The 22552-nt window shown below is 37.8% G+C and overlaps 1 protein-coding gene across 4 annotated transcripts in view; it reads left to right on the top strand.

Annotated features, from left to right (window-relative positions):
- USP34 (ubiquitin specific peptidase 34) overlaps positions 1 to 22552 on the top strand; it is a 248212-nt gene that overhangs the window by 178472 nt on the left and 47188 nt on the right. For all 4 annotated transcript variants that reach the window (XM_055121529.1, XM_055121528.1, XM_055121531.1 and 1 more), the window contains 11 exons: positions 359 to 531; positions 3667 to 3820; positions 5322 to 5400; positions 7579 to 7632; positions 7743 to 7838; positions 13337 to 13401; positions 13486 to 13561; positions 13656 to 13703; positions 13816 to 13881; positions 20828 to 20908; positions 21866 to 21951. In XM_055121529.1, coding sequence (XP_054977504.1) covers positions 359 to 531; positions 3667 to 3820; positions 5322 to 5400; positions 7579 to 7632; positions 7743 to 7838; positions 13337 to 13401; positions 13486 to 13561; positions 13656 to 13703; positions 13816 to 13881; positions 20828 to 20908; positions 21866 to 21951 — 978 coding nt within the window. The remainder of the gene's footprint in view (positions 1 to 358; positions 532 to 3666; positions 3821 to 5321; positions 5401 to 7578; positions 7633 to 7742; positions 7839 to 13336; positions 13402 to 13485; positions 13562 to 13655; positions 13704 to 13815; positions 13882 to 20827; positions 20909 to 21865; positions 21952 to 22552) is intronic.

Raw genomic sequence — 22552 nt, 5'->3', positions numbered from 1 at the left:
TGGTAAATGATTAAGTCAGAATTTGCAGTTCTCATTCAAAAAATACTTTATTGTTAAGTAACAGGAGTTTAAGACAGAAAACTTAAGAATAAAAGCTCTTTTTCCCTTTGAAGAATAATATGATTATTCTTTATTGCTTTGATCATTTTCATATTTTCATTTTAATGTTTGCCAGTTTCTACAGTTACTTGTTTTATTTTTCTTACCTATACACAGGAAAAGGCTTTAAGAGTGAAGGAAAGTCATGTAGGGGGACTCTATACACAGATAGAGTTTGTAATGTTAACGAAGCCAGCTAAACTACTTTTCAAAGAATTTTGAACACACGTTTTCTGATTTGTATTGTTTTGTCTTTCAGGGCCTGTTTTAAGAAATTGCCTCGCATTCTTAGTTTCAATACTATGAGATATACTTTTAATATGGTCACAATGATGAAAGAGAAAGTGAACACACACTTTTCCTTCCCATTACGTTTGGACATGACACCGTATACAGAAGACTTTCTTATGGGAAAGAATGATAGGAAAGAAGGTAATTTTTCATCTCCTTTTTTTGCTTGTTTCTGTTTATTATGTCTTCCAAACAGTTAATCTTCATTAGATTGTAATCAGCTATATTTAATAAAGTTGAATTTTAGAAGAATGTGGTTATTTTATTGCTGTTGTATATTTTGGGCCACACACAGCGGAGCTCGGAGTCTATTCCCTGCACCTTGCCAGAATTTGTTCTTTTTTTCTTTTTTTTAATTGGCTTTTTAGTCCCACCTGGATCTCCTCAGGGATTATTCCTGGCTCTGAACTCAGGATTTACTCTGGCGGTGCTTGGGGGAGCATATGGGGGATGCCAGGGATCAAACCCGGGTTGGCACTTTTGTAGGTGTATGTGAGCTATCCAATAAGACAGTTAAATATTACAAGTCTAAGGGAATAGGAGCCTTTTTTCACTTTTAAATTGAGTTTAAGTAAACTAGATTAAGAGAAAGGAGTAAACTCTTTCATTCAAGGTTGGAGCAAGGTATAGCTATGAGGGAGGAGTTGATAAAATTCACCAAAGGCAGTCACCAGACCAGTATGTTTTAAGACATGTTAATAATTTTGATCTCTTGTGGAAGTCAGGGTTTGTACTCCCCTTCTGTGCTCAGAAGCCAGGACCACTCCCAGCAATACTAGTCCATTGTGGCCAGGCCACATGGTTATATGAAGTGCTTGAGTCTGGCAATGTAGTGCCTAGCAAGCTACACCTGTTGCTTGAAGGGTCATGTAGTATCAGGGATCAAACATGGCCCCTTATAGATCAAGGTCTGCATTTCACACCTTAAATCTATCTTCCAAACCTAATAATACTACTCTTTATTCAGTGTGAAATCATTGGAAGATATTTAGTATGACATCAGCATAGCCAAATGAAACTTGAAAAGAGGTTATTTGAACTCTGCAATAGAAAATGGAATAGAATATCATGAGAGAAATAGGAGGTGATTGTAGTAAGTCACAGAGAAGATGGTTAAGTAAGAAAGTGGGGCTGGAGTAAAATATACAGAAAAGAGTTATTAGGACTAAGTGAATGGATGAATCTAAAGTTGTTGAACATCTATTATATACATATATGCTATACTTAAAATAATGGAAATAGGACAAGAATAAGATCTGTACCCTATGAGGTCAGCTATGAGAGGAGGAAAAATCAAGCATGACTGTTTTATGACTTGAACAGTTAGGTGAATAGTTGGGCCAGTATTTCAAGAAGATCTCAGGAAAAAAGAGATGTAATCAGAAGTACTTGAATGCCTAAGAAAGAACCGTTCTAATATAACACAGATGCAAATAATGTGTATAAGGTCTTTTGTCCTTATGAGAGCAATTTTATATGAGTGTTGTAATAGGAAGACAGATAACAGTGATTTAAATTTGGTACTTAGAAATAAATAGTTACTTTCAATTTGTTACCACTACCTTAAAACTAATGATTATAAAACTTGTATATTTGCCTTAGGGGCTGACCATATAGGGGAGGAAGGAGAAGTAGGTGAACAAAGAAAGCAAAAACAATTCAGCCCTTGCCTATTTGCTCTATAGCTGAAGGAGTTTTATTTTACATAGTAAGGGTTTTTACATTGTTCCATTTGTAGTATTAAACATTCTGCTTTAGGCTCCTGGAGACAATACAGCCCTTAAGGTGCTTGCCTGGCCTGTATATCCCCAACAGTAGTGTATCCTCAGGCCCTTCAGTGAATTACTGGGTCTAGATGGCAGAGAATCTGAGCCATCATATGGAAACCTCTTCCTCCAGAAACAAAGAATCTTTTTAATGTTCTGACTAAAATTTTAGCACTTGAAGAAACCACTAAACTGTAAGATTTAGGAAGGAGAAATGTGTCTTAATCCTTATAGCTTGGCACTTAATGTACATCTAATATTTAATTTTCCTTGAATCAGGGAAGTATCAACAATGAATATATGCTGTCTTTCAGGAGTTCATTCTTTAAAGAGTAGCAAAGAAAGATGGTAGTTGTAACTAAAAAAGACTAAAGTCAAAGGACGGAAGTGTGGTTTTTTTTTTGGTTTTTGGGTCACACCCGGCGATGCACAGGGGTTACTCCTGGCTCTTTCACTCAGGAATTACCCCTGGCGGTGCTCAGGGGACCATATGGGATGCTGGGATTTGAACCCGGGTCTGCCGAGTGCAAGGCAAATGCCCTACCCGCTGTGCTATCGCTCCAGGCTATCGCTCCAGCCCCAAAGGACGGAAGTTTTTAAAGTTAGAATTTGAGTATGTTTTGAAGTTTGCAGGAAGTAGGCTACTAGGGAAGGTCGTATCAGTGAAATTAAAAAGTGGGCTTTGTATGTAATTCTACTTTCTTGAACTCGTAAAATATATGTAAAATTATAGTGGTAATTTCCATTAATTATGCTTCGTTGTATTTTTCATGTTTCCATGTATGGTTGTAGCAGAAATTTATGCAGAGGTAAAATAATTTGTTTGGCAACAAAGGATATATTCAGAGTCAGATTCTAGCATGTTGAAATTCTTCAGCTATTGTTTTGAATATTGTAAACCATTTCCTCCTCTCTACCTGTCATTTTACTTTCCAGTTTAGAATGTGTGTTATAGATAACCAGGGGGCTGAAACAATAGCACAGTGGGTAAGGCGTTTGCCTTTGACGCAGCCAGTCCGAGTTCAATTCACAGCATTCCATATGGTCCCCCAAGCAACGTTTGTTAGTGCATGAGCCAGGAGTAACCATGTGCATCGCTGGGTGTGACCCAAAAAGCAAAAATAAATTAAAAAGTAAATAAATTAACCAGATCTCCCTTTTTTTTTTTGGCTTTTGGGTCATACCCAGACATGCTCAGGCTTTACTCATGGCTCTGAACTCAGTAATTATTCCTGGCATTGCTTGGAATGCTTGGAACCATATGGAATGCTGTAGATTGAACCCAGGTTAGCTGCGTGCAAGGCAAATGCCCTACCTGCTGTACTATTGCTCCAACCTTCCAAAATTTTCAGCAGTGGATGAGGATTGACTAGCAAATATAGTTGCATTGTATCTCTTTAAGTATATAAGTATCTTTGCTCATTTTTTATATTTAAATTATTATGTAAAGTCACTGTGATATGTCAGCTACATTTTTAAAAATTACTGTCATTTGTCTAAATAATTTCAGGTTTTAAGGAAGTCAGCGATCATTCAAAAGATACAGAGAGCTATGAGTATGACTTGATAGGAGTGACTGTTCACACAGGAACAGCAGATGGTGGACACTACTATAGTTTCATCCGTGACATAGTCAATCCACATGCTTATAAAAATAATAAATGGTGAGTTAGATTTTTCATCTTTTGTATTTTTAAAATGTAGGTTTATCTTTTGATATGTTTCTGGGTCTGTTTCCCTAAACATTTTTCTGTGAAGTTTGAAAGAGGGCAAACAAAAATATTTTCCTTGTATTTTAGTTTTTTGCTTTTTGGGTCACATCTGGAGATGCACAGGGGTTACTCCTGGTTCTGCACTCAGGAATTACTGCTGGCGGGGCTCAGGGACCATATGGAATACTGGGAATTGAACCTGGATCAGCCGTGTGCAAGGCAAACGCTCTACCCGCTGTGCTCTCACTCCATCCCCGCGAAAATAATTTTTAAGAAAGTGATGTTGAAAAGATAGTATGAACTAGTTGTTATTAAACTTAGTGAATCTCTAGACTCTTAAGGATTTGAATGATCTCAGAAAATGGTCATACACACAATTTGACACAAAAACTATCTTGGACCTTCTAAATCTTAACAATTTACTTTCATGTAAGAGTCATTTACGAAATGTTTTCTGTGGATGGTCACAAAAATCATATATACCAGTAGAAATTATTTTGTTAACCAACATACTCTATTAATCTTACCTTTTCTCTCTAAAATACAGTCTTTGCATCATCATTTAAGTTGAAAGTCATTGAACCATTCATTTTTGGTATTAGGGAGAATCTCATAAGAAACAATATGATTGGTATTATTATTGACATTAGGGATATAACTGGAGTGATAGCACAGTTGGTTAGGGCGTTTGCCTTGCACGCGGCAGACCCGGATTCTGTTCTTCCGTCCCTCTCGGAGAGGCCCGCAAGCTACCAAGTGTATCCCTTCTACACAGCAGAGGCTGGCAAGCTACCCGTGACATATTCGATTTTCCCAAAACAGTAACAAATCTCACAATGGAGATATTACTGGTGCCCACTCGAGCAAATCAATGACAGTGCTACTCTGAGTAAAATGCTTGTTGAGGCTGGGCAGATAGCACACCTAATAAGGTGCTTACCTTGCACATGACTTACCAGGGTTCTATTCCTGGCAACCCATTTGGTCCCCTGCGCCTTACTAAGAGTGATTCCTGAGTGGCAGGACCGGGTGTGGCCCCCATACAAACAAAAAACATGAGATTCATTGTCAATATAGTTATAGTCAACAGTTTCTTTGTTATATCTTTTGTTTATTTGGTCCATTTGCATAATGTTTTTATCCTAAAATTTGAAGTACAATGAAGTTCTCACATGTTTTTCTTTTTGCTATCTAATAGCTTTGCATGTTACATTTATATAAATCTTACAGGCCTAGTTTACAGTGTATACCAGATTTTAGGGTAGTTTTGAATAGGTCATGAATTTATATTCTCAATTCTAGTAGATTTAAATTATTAGAACCAGAACTTAGTTAGAATTTGTCTCCTATTTCAGTTTGATCAGTATTTTTATAATATAACATTATAATATTTTAAAATAAGTACAATACTGAAATAATCAGTACTTGATCAACATTAAATGTTGTGTTTTAGGTATCTTTTTAATGATGCTGAGGTAAAGCCTTTTGATTCTGCTCAACTTGCCTCTGAATGTTTTGGTGGAGAGATGACAGTAAGTTTTATTTAGAAATTACAATGATTTGTGACACTCGAAATGTTTTACAGTACCATTAAAATCCAACAGTCACTGTGATTAAATCTAAAAATGTATTCACTTTTTATTAGAAACGTAATGTGTTGTGGAGTATATTCCAGACATTAGTAATATTTTAAGCTATCTCTGTTTTCAGTTTATCAGAAAGATCGGATTAAAAAAGACTGCAATAGAAAAAATAATAGCATGGGAATTAAACTTCCATGAGACATGATTAAGTTGTTCGCTTTGGTGCTTTGGGAATAAAAAGAAATCACATTGACTCAATGTGAAAAGTTTTTGATGAGGAAGTTAGTTGCTGGAACTGAATTGAAAAGAACTTTTTTTTTTTTTTCTTTTTTGGGTCACATACAGCAGTGCACAGGGGTTACTCCTGGCTCTGCACTCAGGAATCACTCCTGGCAGTGCTGAGGGACCATATGGGATGCTGGGAATCGAACCCGGGTTGGCCGCGTACAAGGCAAACGCCCTACCCACTGTGCTATAGCTCCAGTCCCAAGAACTTTTTTTTTAAATAGTACTATCAAACTGGCTATTACTAGCAATAGAAAAATATATTGCATAATTACTAATTATGCAATAATAAATTTTAAAATCTTAATCTATTGCATGATTATCAATATGTAGGAAAGGACAATTTGTAGTAAGTTTGAAGTAATTCTACTTCCCTATAGGCAGTTTTTCCTAGTACTGATTTTATAAATAATTTTTAAATACCTTGCTAATTTTAATACCTTGATGATCTCTATTTTACATAAAACCCTGATATTTTTGAAGTCCTGTTTATTGTAAAATAACTGTTGACATATTAGATTTTATTATGGATTGGTTTTAGATGGATAGAATTTTTCAATCTTATTTTTTATAAAGTTGTTCATGGTAATTTATTACATTCAATATTACAACACCAGTCACACCACCATTATTTGAATATTCCCACCACCCTCAGTGTCTGCCCCTAAATAATTTATTTTGTATTGCTTGTTATGAATAATCCACTAAAAGTGATCCTAAAACTTTTCCTTAGAGGAAAGTGTGTGAAGATTGTTGTTTCTCATGCTGGAGCCATTAAGCCTTATACAAGAGATGTTTGAGCCTATGTGCAAAAATATTTTTTTAACTGGTGATTTTGGGGTCCAGGGCCATCTCAGCAGCTTGTGGCTCTCTTCTAAGATTTATTTGTGAGTCTCTGAATCATGTCCAATAATGAGCTTATATGGTGCCAGAGGCAGTTTGTGGGTGTGACTGCTGGGTTCCTGGAAGAACAGGGAGAGGGGGGGAGGTTGCCCATTCCTGACTCCATGAGAATCAAGATGTTGGTCACAAAACTCGCATACCTGAGTTTTTCCACAGACTAACTCATGAATGAGGCTCATCTGAGCCTCTGGAAATTGGCTGTGAGCATGGAAGATGACAGATTTTATTATGCACTATTGATTTAGCTCTGAATCATAATATTGCCAAGCAGGTGTTTTTTGCCACTTGAAACTTCCCCCAGATCTTTAAACTTTTTTGTGTTTGTTTTTTGGTGGTTATTTTTGTTGTTTGGGGGCCATACCCAGTGGTGCTCAGGGATTACTCCTGGTTCTTTTTCACTGAACACTCTTGACTGAGCTTAAGGGAGCATATGTGGGCCAGTGATTGAACCACCTGCTTTTCTATCACCCCAATCTCCTGAGGAAATGTTTTGAATGGTCTGGGATGTAGTGTCAGTGGTAGAGTATCCATTCTTTTCACTATGAAAACCTGGGCTCATTACCCCCACCCCAATCTTTACCTCCACTCTGTCCTAATTTTAATTTTGTTCCGAATTACTAATCAAAAAACTAATCAAGGATTTTAATGACTGAGTGTAATTGAAAACTCGACGGTTAATGTAAAATATAAAATTACTACTTAAAAAGGTACTTAGTTTTGTGTTTAGTGAAGTAAAATTGTTCTTTAAACTTGAGCATTGAGAGACACACATATAACATGGGCTTCTCCAGGGTTAAAGAGCTGAGAGTACATGTCTTTGGTTGAGAAATGTGCATATATCCAAAATAGAGAATGTGTTGAGATAATTATTTTTAAATATAGCTAAGTATACCCAGTTTTTAAACAAAGCTTTGGGTTTTGTTTTTTTTTTTTAAATAGACCAAGACCTATGATTCTGTGACTGATAAGTTTATGGATTTCTCCTTTGAAAAGGTAACTGTTTCTTTCATTTATAAAGTCATGTTTGCTCTCTTACATATTTTTCACTTTTTTAGTTACACTTTATCAAAATGAGAAACAATTTTTTTTTTTAACCTTTCAAGACTCACAGTGCATATATGCTGTTTTACAAACGCATGGAACCGGAGGAAGAAAATGGAAAAGAATACAAATTTGATGTTTCATCGGAGTTACTAGAGGTATAAGTTAATTTTATCAGCTATTTAAAAATGTATTTTTAAGTAGCAATACTATAAGATTTGGCTATGGCAAGATTACAATCTGTAATTCAGAATAAACCTAAGTGGTTTTTTAGTTTGTTTTTAGTGTTGGGCCATACCCAGCAATTCTAAGGGGTTACTCTTATCCCTGCACTCAGGAATCACTCCTGGCAGTGCTGTGGGATGCTGGGATTGAATCTGGATTGGCCATGTATAAGGCAAGCACCCTACCCACCGTACTATTTGTTTGGCTCCTAAACTTAAGATTGTTTTTTTGATTTCTTTATTTTTTATTCTCTTACAAATAGTCTTAATTGTACTGACATGACAGGTAAAATTAAAATTAAAACATGACAGATAAAATGAATTAAAATGAAAAGGTGTTCAAATTTATTTTTTAGTGTAACATTAATGAAGAATACAAGGTCTGAGGAGATAGCAATAGGGGTTGAAGCACTTGCCTTGCATGTTCTTAACCCAGATTTGATCCCTAGCACCATATATGATCCACTTGGTACAGAGGCCAAAGTAAGCCCTGGATGCTGCAAGGTGTAACCCAAAACCAGAAAGAAAAAATAATGACAACAAAAATAAGTGGTGGGATCAGGACAAGTTCACACACATCTTATTATTACTGCTAATTGTCATTGCTGCTTCTTGGATTGAGTCTTAGAGTTCTGGGAGTTCCTTTTTTTAGACTTAGGAGAAGTTTACATTTTAAATTATCTACATTTTTTAAAAAGTTTGTAGCGATGAGGTTTATTTTCGTTCACTTTTTAAAATGTTGATATTACTTTAAGATTTATCATTAAATGTGTTTCATCTTTATTATAAACTCAGACCAGAATAGGTAAATCTCCAGAGAAACATACTTGATAAAATTTACTCTATGTAGGCAGTTCAGCTTTTCTGTCTCAGTGACTGATAGTATATTGTTGTTGTCAAGTCTTAAAATGTATGGGTAAATTTCGTTCTCTAAAGTGAGTTTGTTTGTGTTTTAGGTTTCTTTTTGGGGGGGTGGGGTTATTTTTGGTTGTGGGCCACACCCGGCAATACTTAGCACTTACTCCTGGCTGTGTTCAGGGGATCATAGGGATGCCAGGGATTGAACCCTGCATCAGCCGCATGCAAGGCAATCACCCTACCCTGCTATACTATCTCTCTGCCCTTGACCAATATTTAAAAAAAAAAATTTGCCTACCCCTATGTAATGATAAAATTAACAAAAAAAAAAAATCTTTCAAACTTTTGAATTAGATCTACCAACAAAATGTGTTTTCACCAGATTTAAAGCTAACATTGTCACCTAATTGTGTAAAAACCTATTTCAGCTACCAGCATAAGCAATATTGTATACAAGATGTTGTTTCTCCAAAATATGAAGACAAATCTACATGTCATTCTATGTGAAAATCCAGTGGTTTATAAAAATCATCTCACTTGTAAAAAGTTAAATGAGGGACCAGAGAGATAGTACAGTAGGTAGGCCGCTTGCCTTATACACTCCTGATCCAGGTTCAGTCCCCAGCATCCTTTATGGTCCTCTGAGGACTGCCGGAGTACCCTGCCCTCCCAAAAGAAGGTAAAATTAAATTATATTAGAGCTATATTGAGGAATTAAAAATTAATATTTAGTGTCTTGAGTATTAAGACATACTATTTTAAAAAATTGAGAATGCAGTTATCTTGCTTTCTTAAAGTATATTTAGTATAAGTCTATTGATATATATATCAGTATTTTAGAAATTTATAGAAATTGTTGTTGTTTTGTGTTTTATTTGTTTTGTTTTTTGTTTTTGCTTTTTGGGTCACACGCTATGATGCACAGGGGTTACTCCTTCCTCATACACTCAGGAATTAACTCCTGGCGGTGCTCAGGGGACCATATGGGATCTGGGAATCAAACTTGGGTTGGCCGAGTACAAGGCAAATACCCTACCCACTGTGCTATAGCTACAGCCCAGAAATTGTTTTGTTGTGACACCTAGCTGTGCTCAGGGTTTATTCCTGATGCTGCACTTAGGAATCACTGCTTGTAAACTTGGGTGCTAGGGATTGAACCTGAGTCAGCTCTGTGCAAGGCAAGCATCTTACTGTACTATCTCTTTGGCCTCTCAAATAAACTGGTTAATTTTGTATTTACTTAAAAATTAGCCCATAACATGTAGGTAACATAATTAATATTTCATGAAAAAAGTGTAGAACCAAGCCACTGAGTGAGAAAAGTGACCTCGGTTTTGCAAATCTCTTTAATAAGACTGCTAGTGTTTTTGTTTTTGTTTTGTTTTGTTTTGTTTTTTGCTTTTTGGGTCAAACCTAGCGATGCACAGGGGCACTCCTGGCTCTGCACTCAGGAATTACCCCTGGTGGTATTCAGGGGACCCTATGGGATGCTGAGAATCGAACTCGGGTTGGTTGCATGCAAGGCAAACGCCCTACCTGCTGTGCTGTTGCTCCAGCCCCAAGACAGCTAGTCTTAATAGCATCTGCATTTAGTCTGTTGTGGTCTCATTAATCAGTTTTCATCTGGAAAATGTGCTCTCAAGAGAGAATGCAAGCTTGTTTAAAAGGAACATAGTACTTAAGTATTAATTTTTTTTAAGTTTTGACCTTCCAGATAATCCATAAAGTTCACAGGAACCTTAGTTTTTCTCTGATTCATTCTTTTAACTGATGTATGTTGCAACAAAGGGAATCCTAGGACTGAGGAAATACCTCAAAGGATTGCAGTGTATCCTTTGCCAGGCTTGATCGCTTGATCCTTTGCACTGAGCACCACCAGTGTGCCACAAAACAAACAAAATACCAAATAAAAAATTTCCATTTAAATATATAGTTAGCAACAGACTCTCCAAAGAACATTTAGATCCATACAATGGGTTAAGTATAAAATGTAGTATAGTTAATTGTGTAATTGATTGCTGGGGTTTGTGATTAGGGAACTCTTTAGGAGATTAATACTCAATTGAGACCTGAAAATTAGCAAGGAGTTAATTATGTGAAAAGTACTTAAGACATAGGCAGCATTATTTACTTATCCTCCTCTTTAGGAAGGATAGAGCATCATGGAGGGCTTCAGGAGCTGAAAGATGATCTCTTCCTGAGCCGCAATGATTAATGAGGGCAAGGAAGAGCAGCCCAAAGTGAAATTTGGTTTATAGAAAATTTATACATAAGTATGTTGGAATTAGGGCATATAGGAAATTTCTGATCTAATATAATTTATACTAGTATTTAATATTCTGTTGTATTATTTCTCTACTTAAGTTTTACTTTATAGTAGTTTAATATAACATATATTGACAGTATATAAAAGACCATCAAAAAATAAGATAATCAGTGCCAGAGAGGTAGTATAATGGGAGGGTGTTTGCCTCACTGCCGATCTGGGTTCAATCCCTCAAGTCCCATATGGTCCCCTAAGCAAGACCAGAAGTGATCCCTTAGTGCAGAGCCAGTAGTAATTCCTAATCATTGCTGGGGTATGGACCATCAAACAAGAACACAAACAAAAAAGGATCACTCTGCTGCCCCACCTATGTACCGAAGCCCTCGACCCTTGTCGAACCGCAACCCCCACCATGATTGCTTCCCATCCACCTTCTCTTTCCCCCTCAGTTTCTTTCCTTCTCTGTCCTGTGTACAGTGGAGATAAGGGTGATTTAAGCATCCCCTTGCTAATACATTGAATTCCTATATTCTGTTATTCTGTATTCTACTGATACTTGATATCATTCTGTGCTTGTACTTATTCTGGCTTACTTCATTTAACAAGGTATCTTCCAGTTCCATCTAAGTTGCAGCTACTTGCATAATTTTTTTCATTCCTTATAGTTGTATAGTATTCCATTTTTTATATATACCACATCTTAATAATTCACTCATCTGTTTAGGTTGATTACATATCTTAGCTATTGTACTAAATGTTGCAATGAAAAATGAGGTGCTTAAGGCCCTTTTGAACAAATCTTTTTGTGTCCTGGGGGTAGATATCCAAGAGTGGAATTGCTGGGTTGTATGTTAGCTCAGTTATTATTTTAATGAGAAATCTTCACACTGTCTTTCATAGGGGTTGAACCAGACAACATTCCCACCGATAGTGCATAAGAGTTCTTTTCACCACATCCCTGCCAACACAGTTTAGTCCCAGTATGTTTAGTATGTGCCATTCTCATGTGAGATTTAGATTACTCTAATAAGTGATGATGAGCATTTTTTCATGTTACTATTATCCATCCATCTCTCTTCATCTGAGAAGTAACTGTTCATTTCTCTTCCCCATTTTTATGATAGGGTTCTAGGTTTGTTTTGTTATTGATTTTTGTAAGTACTTTAAATTTTCTGGTTATCAGCCCTATTAATCTGGTGTGTTGAATGAAAATATTTTCTCTTTTTCAGTTAGCCGTCCTTTCATTTTAGCCTGTGTTTCTTTCGCTACACAGAACAATTTGATTTAGTACCATTTGTTTGATTCTATTGTCTTTGCCAGTGGCATCATCCAAATCATGGAGCATTCTGCTTATATTTCCTCTAATATACTTGATAGATTCCAGCCTGATTTCAAGATCTTTGATCCACATTGAGTTGACTTTTGTATAAGATATGAGTTATGGATCCAGTATAAGCATGTATTCCTTTAAATCCTGGTAGCTTAAAGTCACTGTCACTGTCACCCCATTGCTCTTCGATTTGTTCAAGCTGGCACCAGTAACATCTCACATTGTGAGACTTATTGTTACTGGGCTGGAGCGATAGCACAGCGATAGGGCGTTCGCTTTTCACACAGCCGACCCGTGTTCGATTCCTCTGCCCCTCTTGGAGAACCCGGCAAGCTACCGAGAGTATCGCGCCCCCACGGCAGAGCCTGGCAAGCTACCCGTGGCGTATTTGCTATGCCAAAAATAGTAACAATAAGTAAGCTTAAAGTAGTCAAATAATGATAAATTTGAACAGGTTAAGTAGCTACTTTTATATTTAGCTCTTGGGTACTTTATCATGATTGTTGGCCAACCAAGCCAGTTGTTCAATGTTTGGGCATGAGGATGCAGTGATCAGGCCCTGTGGGATCATGTCATGGATTATACAGGCCGTCCTAGAAGTGCTTGGGAGATTCCAGGGCATGACCCAGTGATCACTGTTGGAACCATGTGACACTGGGGTTAGATCCATGATTGGCCACTTGTAAAAATCATGTGCTTAATTTAATCCCTACTATCTCTTTAGCCTCATGACCCCTGTTCTTTGCTTCTGTGGATGTGGGGTTGGACGTGAAGGGGTGGTTTGGGTTACTTACGGTGGGGATCAGAGGATCATACAGCACGCCAGGGTCTACTGTGTGCAGGTCAGTGCCTTACCCACAATACTTTCTTTCCAGGCCTGTTTCTTTTAGATCTAGTCTTTTGGTCTAATAGTAAAATAATTGGTAAAATATAGTGAAATAAATTATGATATCTAATGTGAACATTTTTTTTCTTCAGTGGATTTGGCATGATAACATGCAGTTTCTTCAAGACAAAAACATTTTTGAGCACACATATTTTGGGTAAGTGTGGTAAACTTATTAATACATATTATACTTTAAAAATCTTACGCTGTAAGAATTTAACTTACTGTTTTTGAATTCTAGGTTTATGTGGCAGTTGTGTAGTTGTATTCCCAGTACTCTGCCAGATCCTAAAGCTGTGTCCTTAATGACTGCAAAGGTAATATATACTCCCTTAGATACTGTTTTTAAAAGTGACTACTTTAAAATAATTGACTAGTGTTTTTTCATTTTAAATTTATCTTGTCTTACAGTTAAGCACTTCCTTTGTCCTAGAGACATTTATTCACTCAAAAGAAAAGGTATGTGTTTAATTTTGTGAATTTTGGTCTTATTTGCATATCTTTTGATCTTTATTATCTTTTTCTTAGAATTATCCATACATTGAATGATTTATTTCTTTTTCATTTTTAGCCCACAATGCTTCAGTGGATTGAACTGCTGACCAAACAATTTAATAATAGTCAAGCAGCTTGTGAGGTGAGGTGTCTGCTTCAACAAGATTCACATTTTTGTTCTATTTTCTTTTATTCTTAGATACTACAGAAAAATTATTCCATCTTTTTAAATCATGGGGAGTCCATGGCCAAACCAGTAGTATAGCTGATAGGATACTTGCTTTGTATTTGACTCACCTGGGTTCAATCTCTGCAGCCCATTCAGTTCCCCTTAAGCAAACCAGGAATGATCCCTGAGAACAGCCAGGAGTAAGACCTGAGCACAGTCAGGTGTGACCCAAAAACCAAAATAATAGAGAATATAATGGAAGTTCTTAAATTTGCTTAATAGCTAAAACAAATATTTATCAAATCCTATAATTATTTGTATATTATTTATTAAATTCATTATGCTGATTAAATCATTTTTAGGATTTGGCCTTGTGTTCTCCGCTTATGTGTCAAAATGAAAAAGCACAAAAATTCAAGACTTCAACAGATCATTGTTCAATGCTACTGAATATTACTAGAAAATACTTAAAACACATCTCCCTCTCTTAAAAAAATGATTCATTTATGTCCAGTTTTATCTTCTTCATTATTGTGCTAAAAGAAAGATACCATCTTATTTCCTGAGTCCCAGGGTGATCCCTAAGCTGAGAGTTGAAAGCCAGGAGTAAACTTAAACACAATTAGTTGCTGCTTCAAAACGTAAATACATAAATAAAAAAGTGACAGCCTTAAAGATAATGTTCTGACTGTTAATGATCGTTTTGTATTCTCAGTATCATTTATCTTTTGGGGACATGGGCTAAGCTTTAGGTTTTGGGGCCACATTCTTCAGTGCCAAGAGGTTATTTCTGACTCTGCTCAGAAGTGATCGCTGGTGGAACTAGGGGGACTTCTTGCAATTCTAACAGGTGTTTGCCATATGTAGGATAAGTACTATATCTCCTATACTAGTGCTCTGTTCCTTATTTGTATTTTTTTATAAAAAAGTAAGTTTTTAAAAATGATATAAAATAACTAGTGATGAAAGTTTTTACATTTTTCTTATGCACAATATAGTAAGATAGTTCATAATAAAAGGAATTAATTGAAAATTTATTTCTTACCTAAAAAGTCATTTGATTCTGCCTTGTAGCCAAAGAATTTGAAAACCTTTTATTTATAAACCTCAAACACGAAGTGTAACTTTAGTAAACTTTATAATAAATATTTCAGTAACATATACAATGATAGAAAAATATAATAAACTCTTACAATAAACTCTGCTTCAGTAGAAATTTAATATCCTTTTCTTTTCCTGTCTCTCTCTTATTTTAATTGAATCGCCGTGAAATAGACCATCACAGAGCTATTCATGATTGTGTTTCAGTCATATAATAGTCCAACACTCTTCCCTCTACCAGTCTACATTTCCCAACACCAATGTCTCTAGTTTCCCTCCCAATATTTCTTCCTACCTCCTCTACTCCCCCATCTACCTCTGTGACAGGCATCATTCTTCTTGCTTGCTTCTTCTCTTATACACTACGCTTTGCAACTAGGTGGTGGTTTTGTGTTTTGAACATGACTGCCAGGGTTTCCAGAGGTACAGGGAAGTGAGGGAAGATAGCCCATCCTGACCCAGAGAGAACTAGAGGTTTCAGTCACAAAAATCCCTCCATACCCAAATTTTCAGCAGATTAATATCTTAGCAAGGACAATCCTGAGAAAATGGAGTCCAGCTGGGGGTATGGTGGCAATTTTGAATTGTGGGAGCAAGCGGCTGCTGGAAGCTCTACTTGGGCAGGCACCAGGTTGACCCGCATTCCTCCAATGTACCCCATTTGTCTTGCCTTGCTTGAGACCAAGATTAATTGCAGCTTCTGATCTCTTTCGAGATTCAGTTTTGGGTCTCTGAAGCAAAACCAATGTAAGAGCTTACATGGTAGCACTGGAGTTGGTTTGTGGAGGTGACTATTGGTGCTTTCAAGAGTACAGGAAAGTGGAGTTAGTCTATTCGGATTCTGAAAAAGCCTGGAGATATCAGTCACAAAATCCATGTACCCAAATTTTCAGCAGGTTAGTATCTCAGTGAGGTCCATCCCAGGACAGTGGAGTGTGGGCATGGCATCAGTTTTGAATTGTGGGAGCAAGCAGCTACGGGGGGCTCTGTTTGGACAGGCACCAAGCTGACTCATCCCCCTCTGATATACCTCATTTGTACTGCCTTGCACAGATCCAAAATTAATTGCAGCTTCTGATCTCTTTTGAGATTTAGTTATGTGACTCTGAAGTATGGCCAGTAAATGAGCTTGTATGGCTGAATTGGAGGTGGTTTGTGGGTGTGGCTTCCACCTGCCTACTTTTTTGGTGGTTTAATTTCTTAGGAAACTTGGTTCTAAGTTGTTTGAGTCTGACCAGAGGCGGAGCAGTGATTTTTGTGGTGTCAGTAAGCCCAGGAGCACCATAAGGCTGCTGAAGCACTTGAGCAGCTGGTTCAGGTTGACCTGCGGGCAGCACTGTGCCCCCTAGTGCCTAGCAGCAGTGGATCAGGTAGGGACCAGAGCCAGTTCCAGGGCTGCTGAAGTACCAGCTTGGCACTCTGGGCGGACTGCAGCCATCAGTCCAGCAGCACCTGACCTGAGGACACACATCCCCAGTTTTTGTTCTCCAGTTGGTGCTTAGGGATGTTTTCATCCATAATATACTGCGAGTGACCCTGCCAATAGTAAGTCATCATGGTCCCATGGTGGAGATCTGGAACGCCTCCTCAGCTCTGGACCTCAACACTGCACTTTGCAGTGGTGCTAAGTTGGACTTGTGGAGCCCTCTTCAGACCCATTAAAACTCTGCTGCCACCCATAGCACCAAGATGGCTGGTGCTTGCCCCACCATCCACATGCTTCCCACTCTGCGCCAGCACTCCATGGAACGGACTGGTTTCATATAATGGCGCTCTCCCTGAGCCAGAATATCCAAGGGACACAAATTTCCTCATGCAGAAATTTTGTGGCCCCATCAGCTGTTCAGAGCGCTGATTGCTGACGTCCCTCAGGTGCTTGCTACTGCACTGCTATCATCTTGCCTCCCTCTCAGCATCTTGTTTTATTCTGCTTCTAGTCTCCACATTTTTAAATGAAATATCTTTAAAGCAACCTAGATTCTATATGTCTCTCTCATATTTGTATCAAAAGATAACATTTCTAAAAAATTACAAGTTGTGGGACTGGAGCGATAGCACAGTGGGTAGGGCGTTTGCCTTGCATGCAGCCAACTCAGGTTCCCATATGGTCCCCTGAGCACCGCCAGTAGTAATTCCTGAGTGCAGAGCCAGGAGTAACCCCTGTGCATCACCGGGTGTGACCCAAAGAAAATAAATAAAAATAAAAATAAATAAATAAAAAATTACAAGTTGTGGTGGGGGCTGGAGAGATAGTACAATAGGTAGGGTGCTTGCCTTACACACAGTCATCCCATGTTCAGTCTGGCACCCCATATAGTCCTTCAAGTCACCAGGAGTGATTCCTGAGCTCAGAAATAGGAGTAAGCACTGAACAGCACTATGTGTGGCCCAGCCCCCGGTTTTATTAGTCCCAATTTTTTAAAAAAATTATAATCAGTTTCATTAACTTCGAGTAAAATTAAAAGTGATCTCTCCCTCTCCTTCATCCTATCCACACACTCCTTTCCCCTTCCTTCCTTTTTCCTCTGCTCTTTCCTTTTCATTTAGTGTTACTTTTTAACTTCTTTCTCTGTAAAAACTTTTCAAATGCTGACTTGAACAGTTTTCTTCCTCCTAGTATTTAATATGTTTCTTTATTTCCTTCCCTTTATTTTTTCTTCCTTCTTTTTTGTGAGGGCAGGACGGGTGGTTGGGCCACATGTAGTTACTCCGAGCTCTGAACTTAACAGTCTTGGCAGGGTTTGAGAGACTATATGGAGTGTGGTGCCAGGAATTGAACCTTGATCTGACACTTAGAAAACAAACACTTTACTGTCTATCCAGACCCCTTTAATTTTTTTTTCTAAGTTGTTTGATAGAACAGAAAAGTTGATTAGATTGTTGTAGTTTTGTTTTAGGGTTGTTTTGTTTTTCAAATGAAGTTGCCATTTCAGTTTTTTCTCTTAAGAAATTTTTTAGCAATTGGAAATCTTAAAGGGGTTCAAATTCTCTGTAACACTGTAGCACTGTCATCCCATTGTTCATCAATTTGCTCAAGCAGGCACCAGTAACATCTCCATTGTGAGACTTGTTACTGTTTTTGGCATATCAAATACGCCACGGGTAGCTTGCCAGGTTCTGCCATGCAGGTGGGATATTCTTGGTAGCTTTCAGGCTCTCCGAGAGGGTCGGAAGAATCAAACCCGAGTTGGCCGAGTGCAAGGCAAATGGCCTACCCACTGTGCTATCACTCCAGTCCCAAAAGAAAAGATAATTTTGTTTTATTAAATTTTCTGGCTTTTTGGGTTATACCCAGCTATGCTCAACGGATACTCCTGGCTCTGCACTCAGGAATTACTCCTGGCGGTGCTGGGGGGGACCATATGGTATGCTGGGGGGTTGAACCCTGGTCAATCGCATGCAAGGCAAACACCCTCCCTGATGTATTAGCACTCCAGTCCCTGCTAAAAATTTCTTTGAAAAATTTTTTAAATGCCCTGTCCTTTTATTAAAATGTTTTTTCTGTCTTTTTAAAATTATAATTATAGCCTAGACAATAAATTTATAATTGTAAAAATATGTGTGTGCTCACACAGAAGGGTGATGTGTGTTCATGGGCTCTTGGAGTGGTTCTCTCTTTCCCTCCCTCTCTCTCTCCCTCCTCTCGCCACTTTATTTATTTTATATATTTTTTTAATTTTATTGAATCACTATGTGGAGGGTTACATAGTTCTCAGGATTACGTCAGTTATACAATACTCAAACACCAGTGCCCCTATTCCATCACCAACCACCCCAGTATACCTCCCCCCCCCCGTCCCCGCCCTTGTAAGTGATAAGTTTCACTTCGTTTATGCTTTATCTTGGTTACATTCTATGTTTCAACACATAACTCGCTATTGTTGCTGGGGTTTCCGCCCAAAAAGAAAAAGACAGTCCTATTGTCAAGGAATCATTTGATAGTTCTCCATTGCTGAGAATGTAGAGATATTAAGTCCCGCTGTTTGTTACATAACTTTTCTTTTTTTTTCCCCCTCATCCCGAGCTACCTGTTTAGTATTCACCACGCTGCCTGACAAAGGGAAGAAAAACCGAAAAAGATGGTTATTTCCCGTCATCAGCCGGCATGGGGCTCTGGCTTAGTTGATAGTCTGGTAGAAAGTCTGCAGTTTCTGGAACCAAAAGTAGTGTGCTGGTATCGGCCCTGGCTCGAGATTCCACCAGCGTCCCGCTGTTCCATGTACATAATACTTTATTCCCTTGTATCCCATTCCCATGCCACCAGGTCCGTGTCAACTTGGACATAATACTATGGTTAACACCACGCCGCGTTTCTTCCCGAGAAAGAAGGATATTTCTTCTCAGCCGGCGTGGGTGTATGGCTTAGTTCAATCTAGAGAGATGGCTACCACTTTGGTTGCCTTCAATATTTCAACAAAAAACTTACTATTCTTGTTAAGGTTTCCCACCAAAGTCCGACCCATTAAGAGGGAACCATTTCATATTACTGATGATTAGATGATATTAGGTCGCCGCGCGGTTTTGGGTTTCTGTATAAAGTCCAGGGAAAATTCTGCCTGAAATTCTATCGCTACAATCTTTTACCCTTTTATGGTGCTCATAAGATGGGAAAACCTAGAGAGATACCGGGCCCCCTCATGGGTCTCGCCGCTTTATGAACTGGATCGAATGGATCCTTCTTTGTGCTCTGCTTCTGTGTGTGCTGCTGTGCTCTCTTCTATATGTCTCTCTATTTCTGACTCTGTCTCTGTAGTCTCTCCTCTGGTCTCTTCCGATCTCTCTACTGATCTCTCCTGCTTCTCTCTCTGGAGCCCCACTTGCTCTCACTTCTGAGTTAAATTTTCTAGTTGTCATTAATTGTATATGTGCAAGATAGTACAGTAGAGGAGTTAAAAAATCATATTAAGAGATAACTTGAACCAGTGAGGAATAATTTCAATATAAAAAAGAATGTTTTCAGGGACGAGAGAGATAGTGCAGCAGGTAGGGCACTTGCCTGGTACACAGCTGACCCAGGTTTGATCCCAGGACATGTGATTCCTGTCTCCACACTCCCGCCCTCAGGTTTCACTAGGAATGATCTCTGTGCATATTAGCAGAATGCAACACAAAAAACAAATTGCACAACACCAAAAACAACAGCAACAAAACAGGATGTTTTCTGTTGTTGCTGAGAAAGTTAAGGTTTTTTATATTTTTCAGTGCTGGTATCTAGCTTATAGTCTCAGGAATGTGAGACATGTGCTCTATCACAGAGCTACATCTCTGACCCAGTATAATACGTTTTTAAATGGAAAGAAAACAAGTCATTTGTTTCAGATTGTATGTTAATAGAAAAAAATATTTTACTTCATTATGAGCACTTGGAGCAAAATGGCATTTCATTTATTTGTGATAAAAAGTACAGATTGCTATCCTGTATGTTTGTGTACTGTGATATAAATGGCATACATGGAATTTCAGTTTGCGGAATTGCGTTGTGGTGGTGGTGTTTTTTGTTTTTTGTTTTTTAAATTCTGAGGCCATGTGAGGCAGTCTTCAGGATCATGCAGTCTTAGGAATCTTAAGTGCAAAACATGTGCACACACAACACGCACCCCACACCCCCTTTGAGTCATTTTCCAGCCTGCATCATGGAATGCCATAGAAAGATGGCCCTAATTCTAACTAATCATTTTAGATTTGAGACTTGACAATTGAAGAAAGAGTATTAGTAGAAATTAAAAATAATTGAAATAATGACTGCAAGTAATTCCTGTGGGATTTTTTTTTTATCTCATTTTGCAATTACTATCTTTAACTTTTTTTCCCCCCTCAGTGGTTTTTAGACCGCATGGCTGATGATGACTGGTGGCCAATGCAGATATTAATTAAGTGTCCAAATCAAATTGTGAGGCAGGTAAGAAAAAAAAATGTTTTGCTGTAAATTTTACTGTTAATGTTATTTAACCCAGCACTAAATATAGTTTCTAAACATTAATCATGTGGGCTGGAGAAATAGTACAGTGTGTAAGGTGCTTCTCTTGCATGCAGCTGACCCGAGTTCTATTTCTGGCACTGCATATGTTTACCCCAGCATTGTTATGTTGATCCTTGAGTTCAGAGCCATGACTAAAACCTTATGCACAGCTAGGTGTGCAAATACCCCCCAAATTAACCTCTTACCATAAGTGTAATTTTGCTATTTTTCTCCAGCCTTACATAACCATTCCAGTCAGTGATTAAAAGTCTGCATTTTCATGGTACTAGAAAATAATTACAATGCCTGTTCTCAGATCCTACTCTGACTACTGTATAAGTTGCACTGATAGAGTTTTAGATTTCTAGGTATCTTAGCTGTAGTTTAGGATGCTAAACTGTCCCATGAATCAATTTGTTTTCCTTAAAATGTTCCCCAAAAAAGTTCAAGAAAAATTAAATTTAAATACTTAACCTGAAATATGGCACTTTTCAGTGATTAGTGAATTTATGGGGATGCTTATGCTTTTTGGTTCTTTTTAATCTGTGAATAATTGTATAGATATATTTGCATGGACAAAGTTTTTGTCCCAAATAATTTCTTAGACATGTATCTAGAAGGGAATTGCTGGGCCATATACTATATTTAGTAAGTTTAGGAATACCAAATGTTTATTAAAGTGTCTTTCCCAGTTTACATTCCTACCAGCAATATATGTTGTTTTTTTCTCTTAAAGAACTGAATATTCTTTCTTTCAAACTAACCTTTTCTTAGTTGAGACTATAGGAAAATTTCAGAATGTTAAAAGAAAATGCAGATGACAGAATTTTGAATGCATTTAATTTTTCAGTATCTTTAGTACCTGATGCAATTAGCTTTCTATTGAATCTTTTATAGATGTTTCAGCGTTTGTGTATCCATGTAATTCAAAGACTCAGACCTGTCCATGCCCATCTCTATTTACAGCCAGGAATAGAAGATGGGTAAGAAGTGCCTTTCAAACATTTAAGTGTTTGTTTTTGTTTTTGAGCCACACCCAACGGTACTCAGGGCTTGCTCCTGGCTCTGCATACAGGGATCACTACTGGGGGGCTCAGGGGACCATATGGGATGCTGCAGGGGAACAAATCCAGGTCGATGCATGCAAGGCAAACACCCTACCCAGTGTACTATTGCTCTGACCCCTGAAGTTTTTCTTTAAAGAGCTGCGCACAAAGTATTGTGAAATATCTAACTGAGACTTAAATATGTATCTAACTGACTCTAGTTTAATCTCTGACACCACACGGTTTCCAAGCACCACTGGATGTGTTCCCCTAAACCCTAATATATAAGTAACATAATCTGTAATAAAACAAGAAGGGAAAGATAGGAAAGCTTCCTGTTTTTATTTCCCTGTGTTTTTGCTCAAGAGCCAGGAGGTTGTGCTTCTGTTACATAGGTGATCATTACAGCAGTCATTGCACTTGATGTGGACAGTGCCAGGATCGAACTCATAGACATTTCAAGTGCTTTACCACTGAGCTACATCTGCTGGGCACAAAAACTTAACTTTATTTGTAATTTTATTATTGTTATTATTAT

The sequence above is a fragment of the Sorex araneus genome, chromosome X (genome assembly GCF_027595985.1).
Source record: "Sorex araneus isolate mSorAra2 chromosome X, mSorAra2.pri, whole genome shotgun sequence".
Taxonomy (NCBI): Eukaryota; Metazoa; Chordata; class Mammalia; order Eulipotyphla; family Soricidae; genus Sorex; species Sorex araneus.
This window is presented reverse-complemented; position numbering and strand designations above follow the sequence as displayed.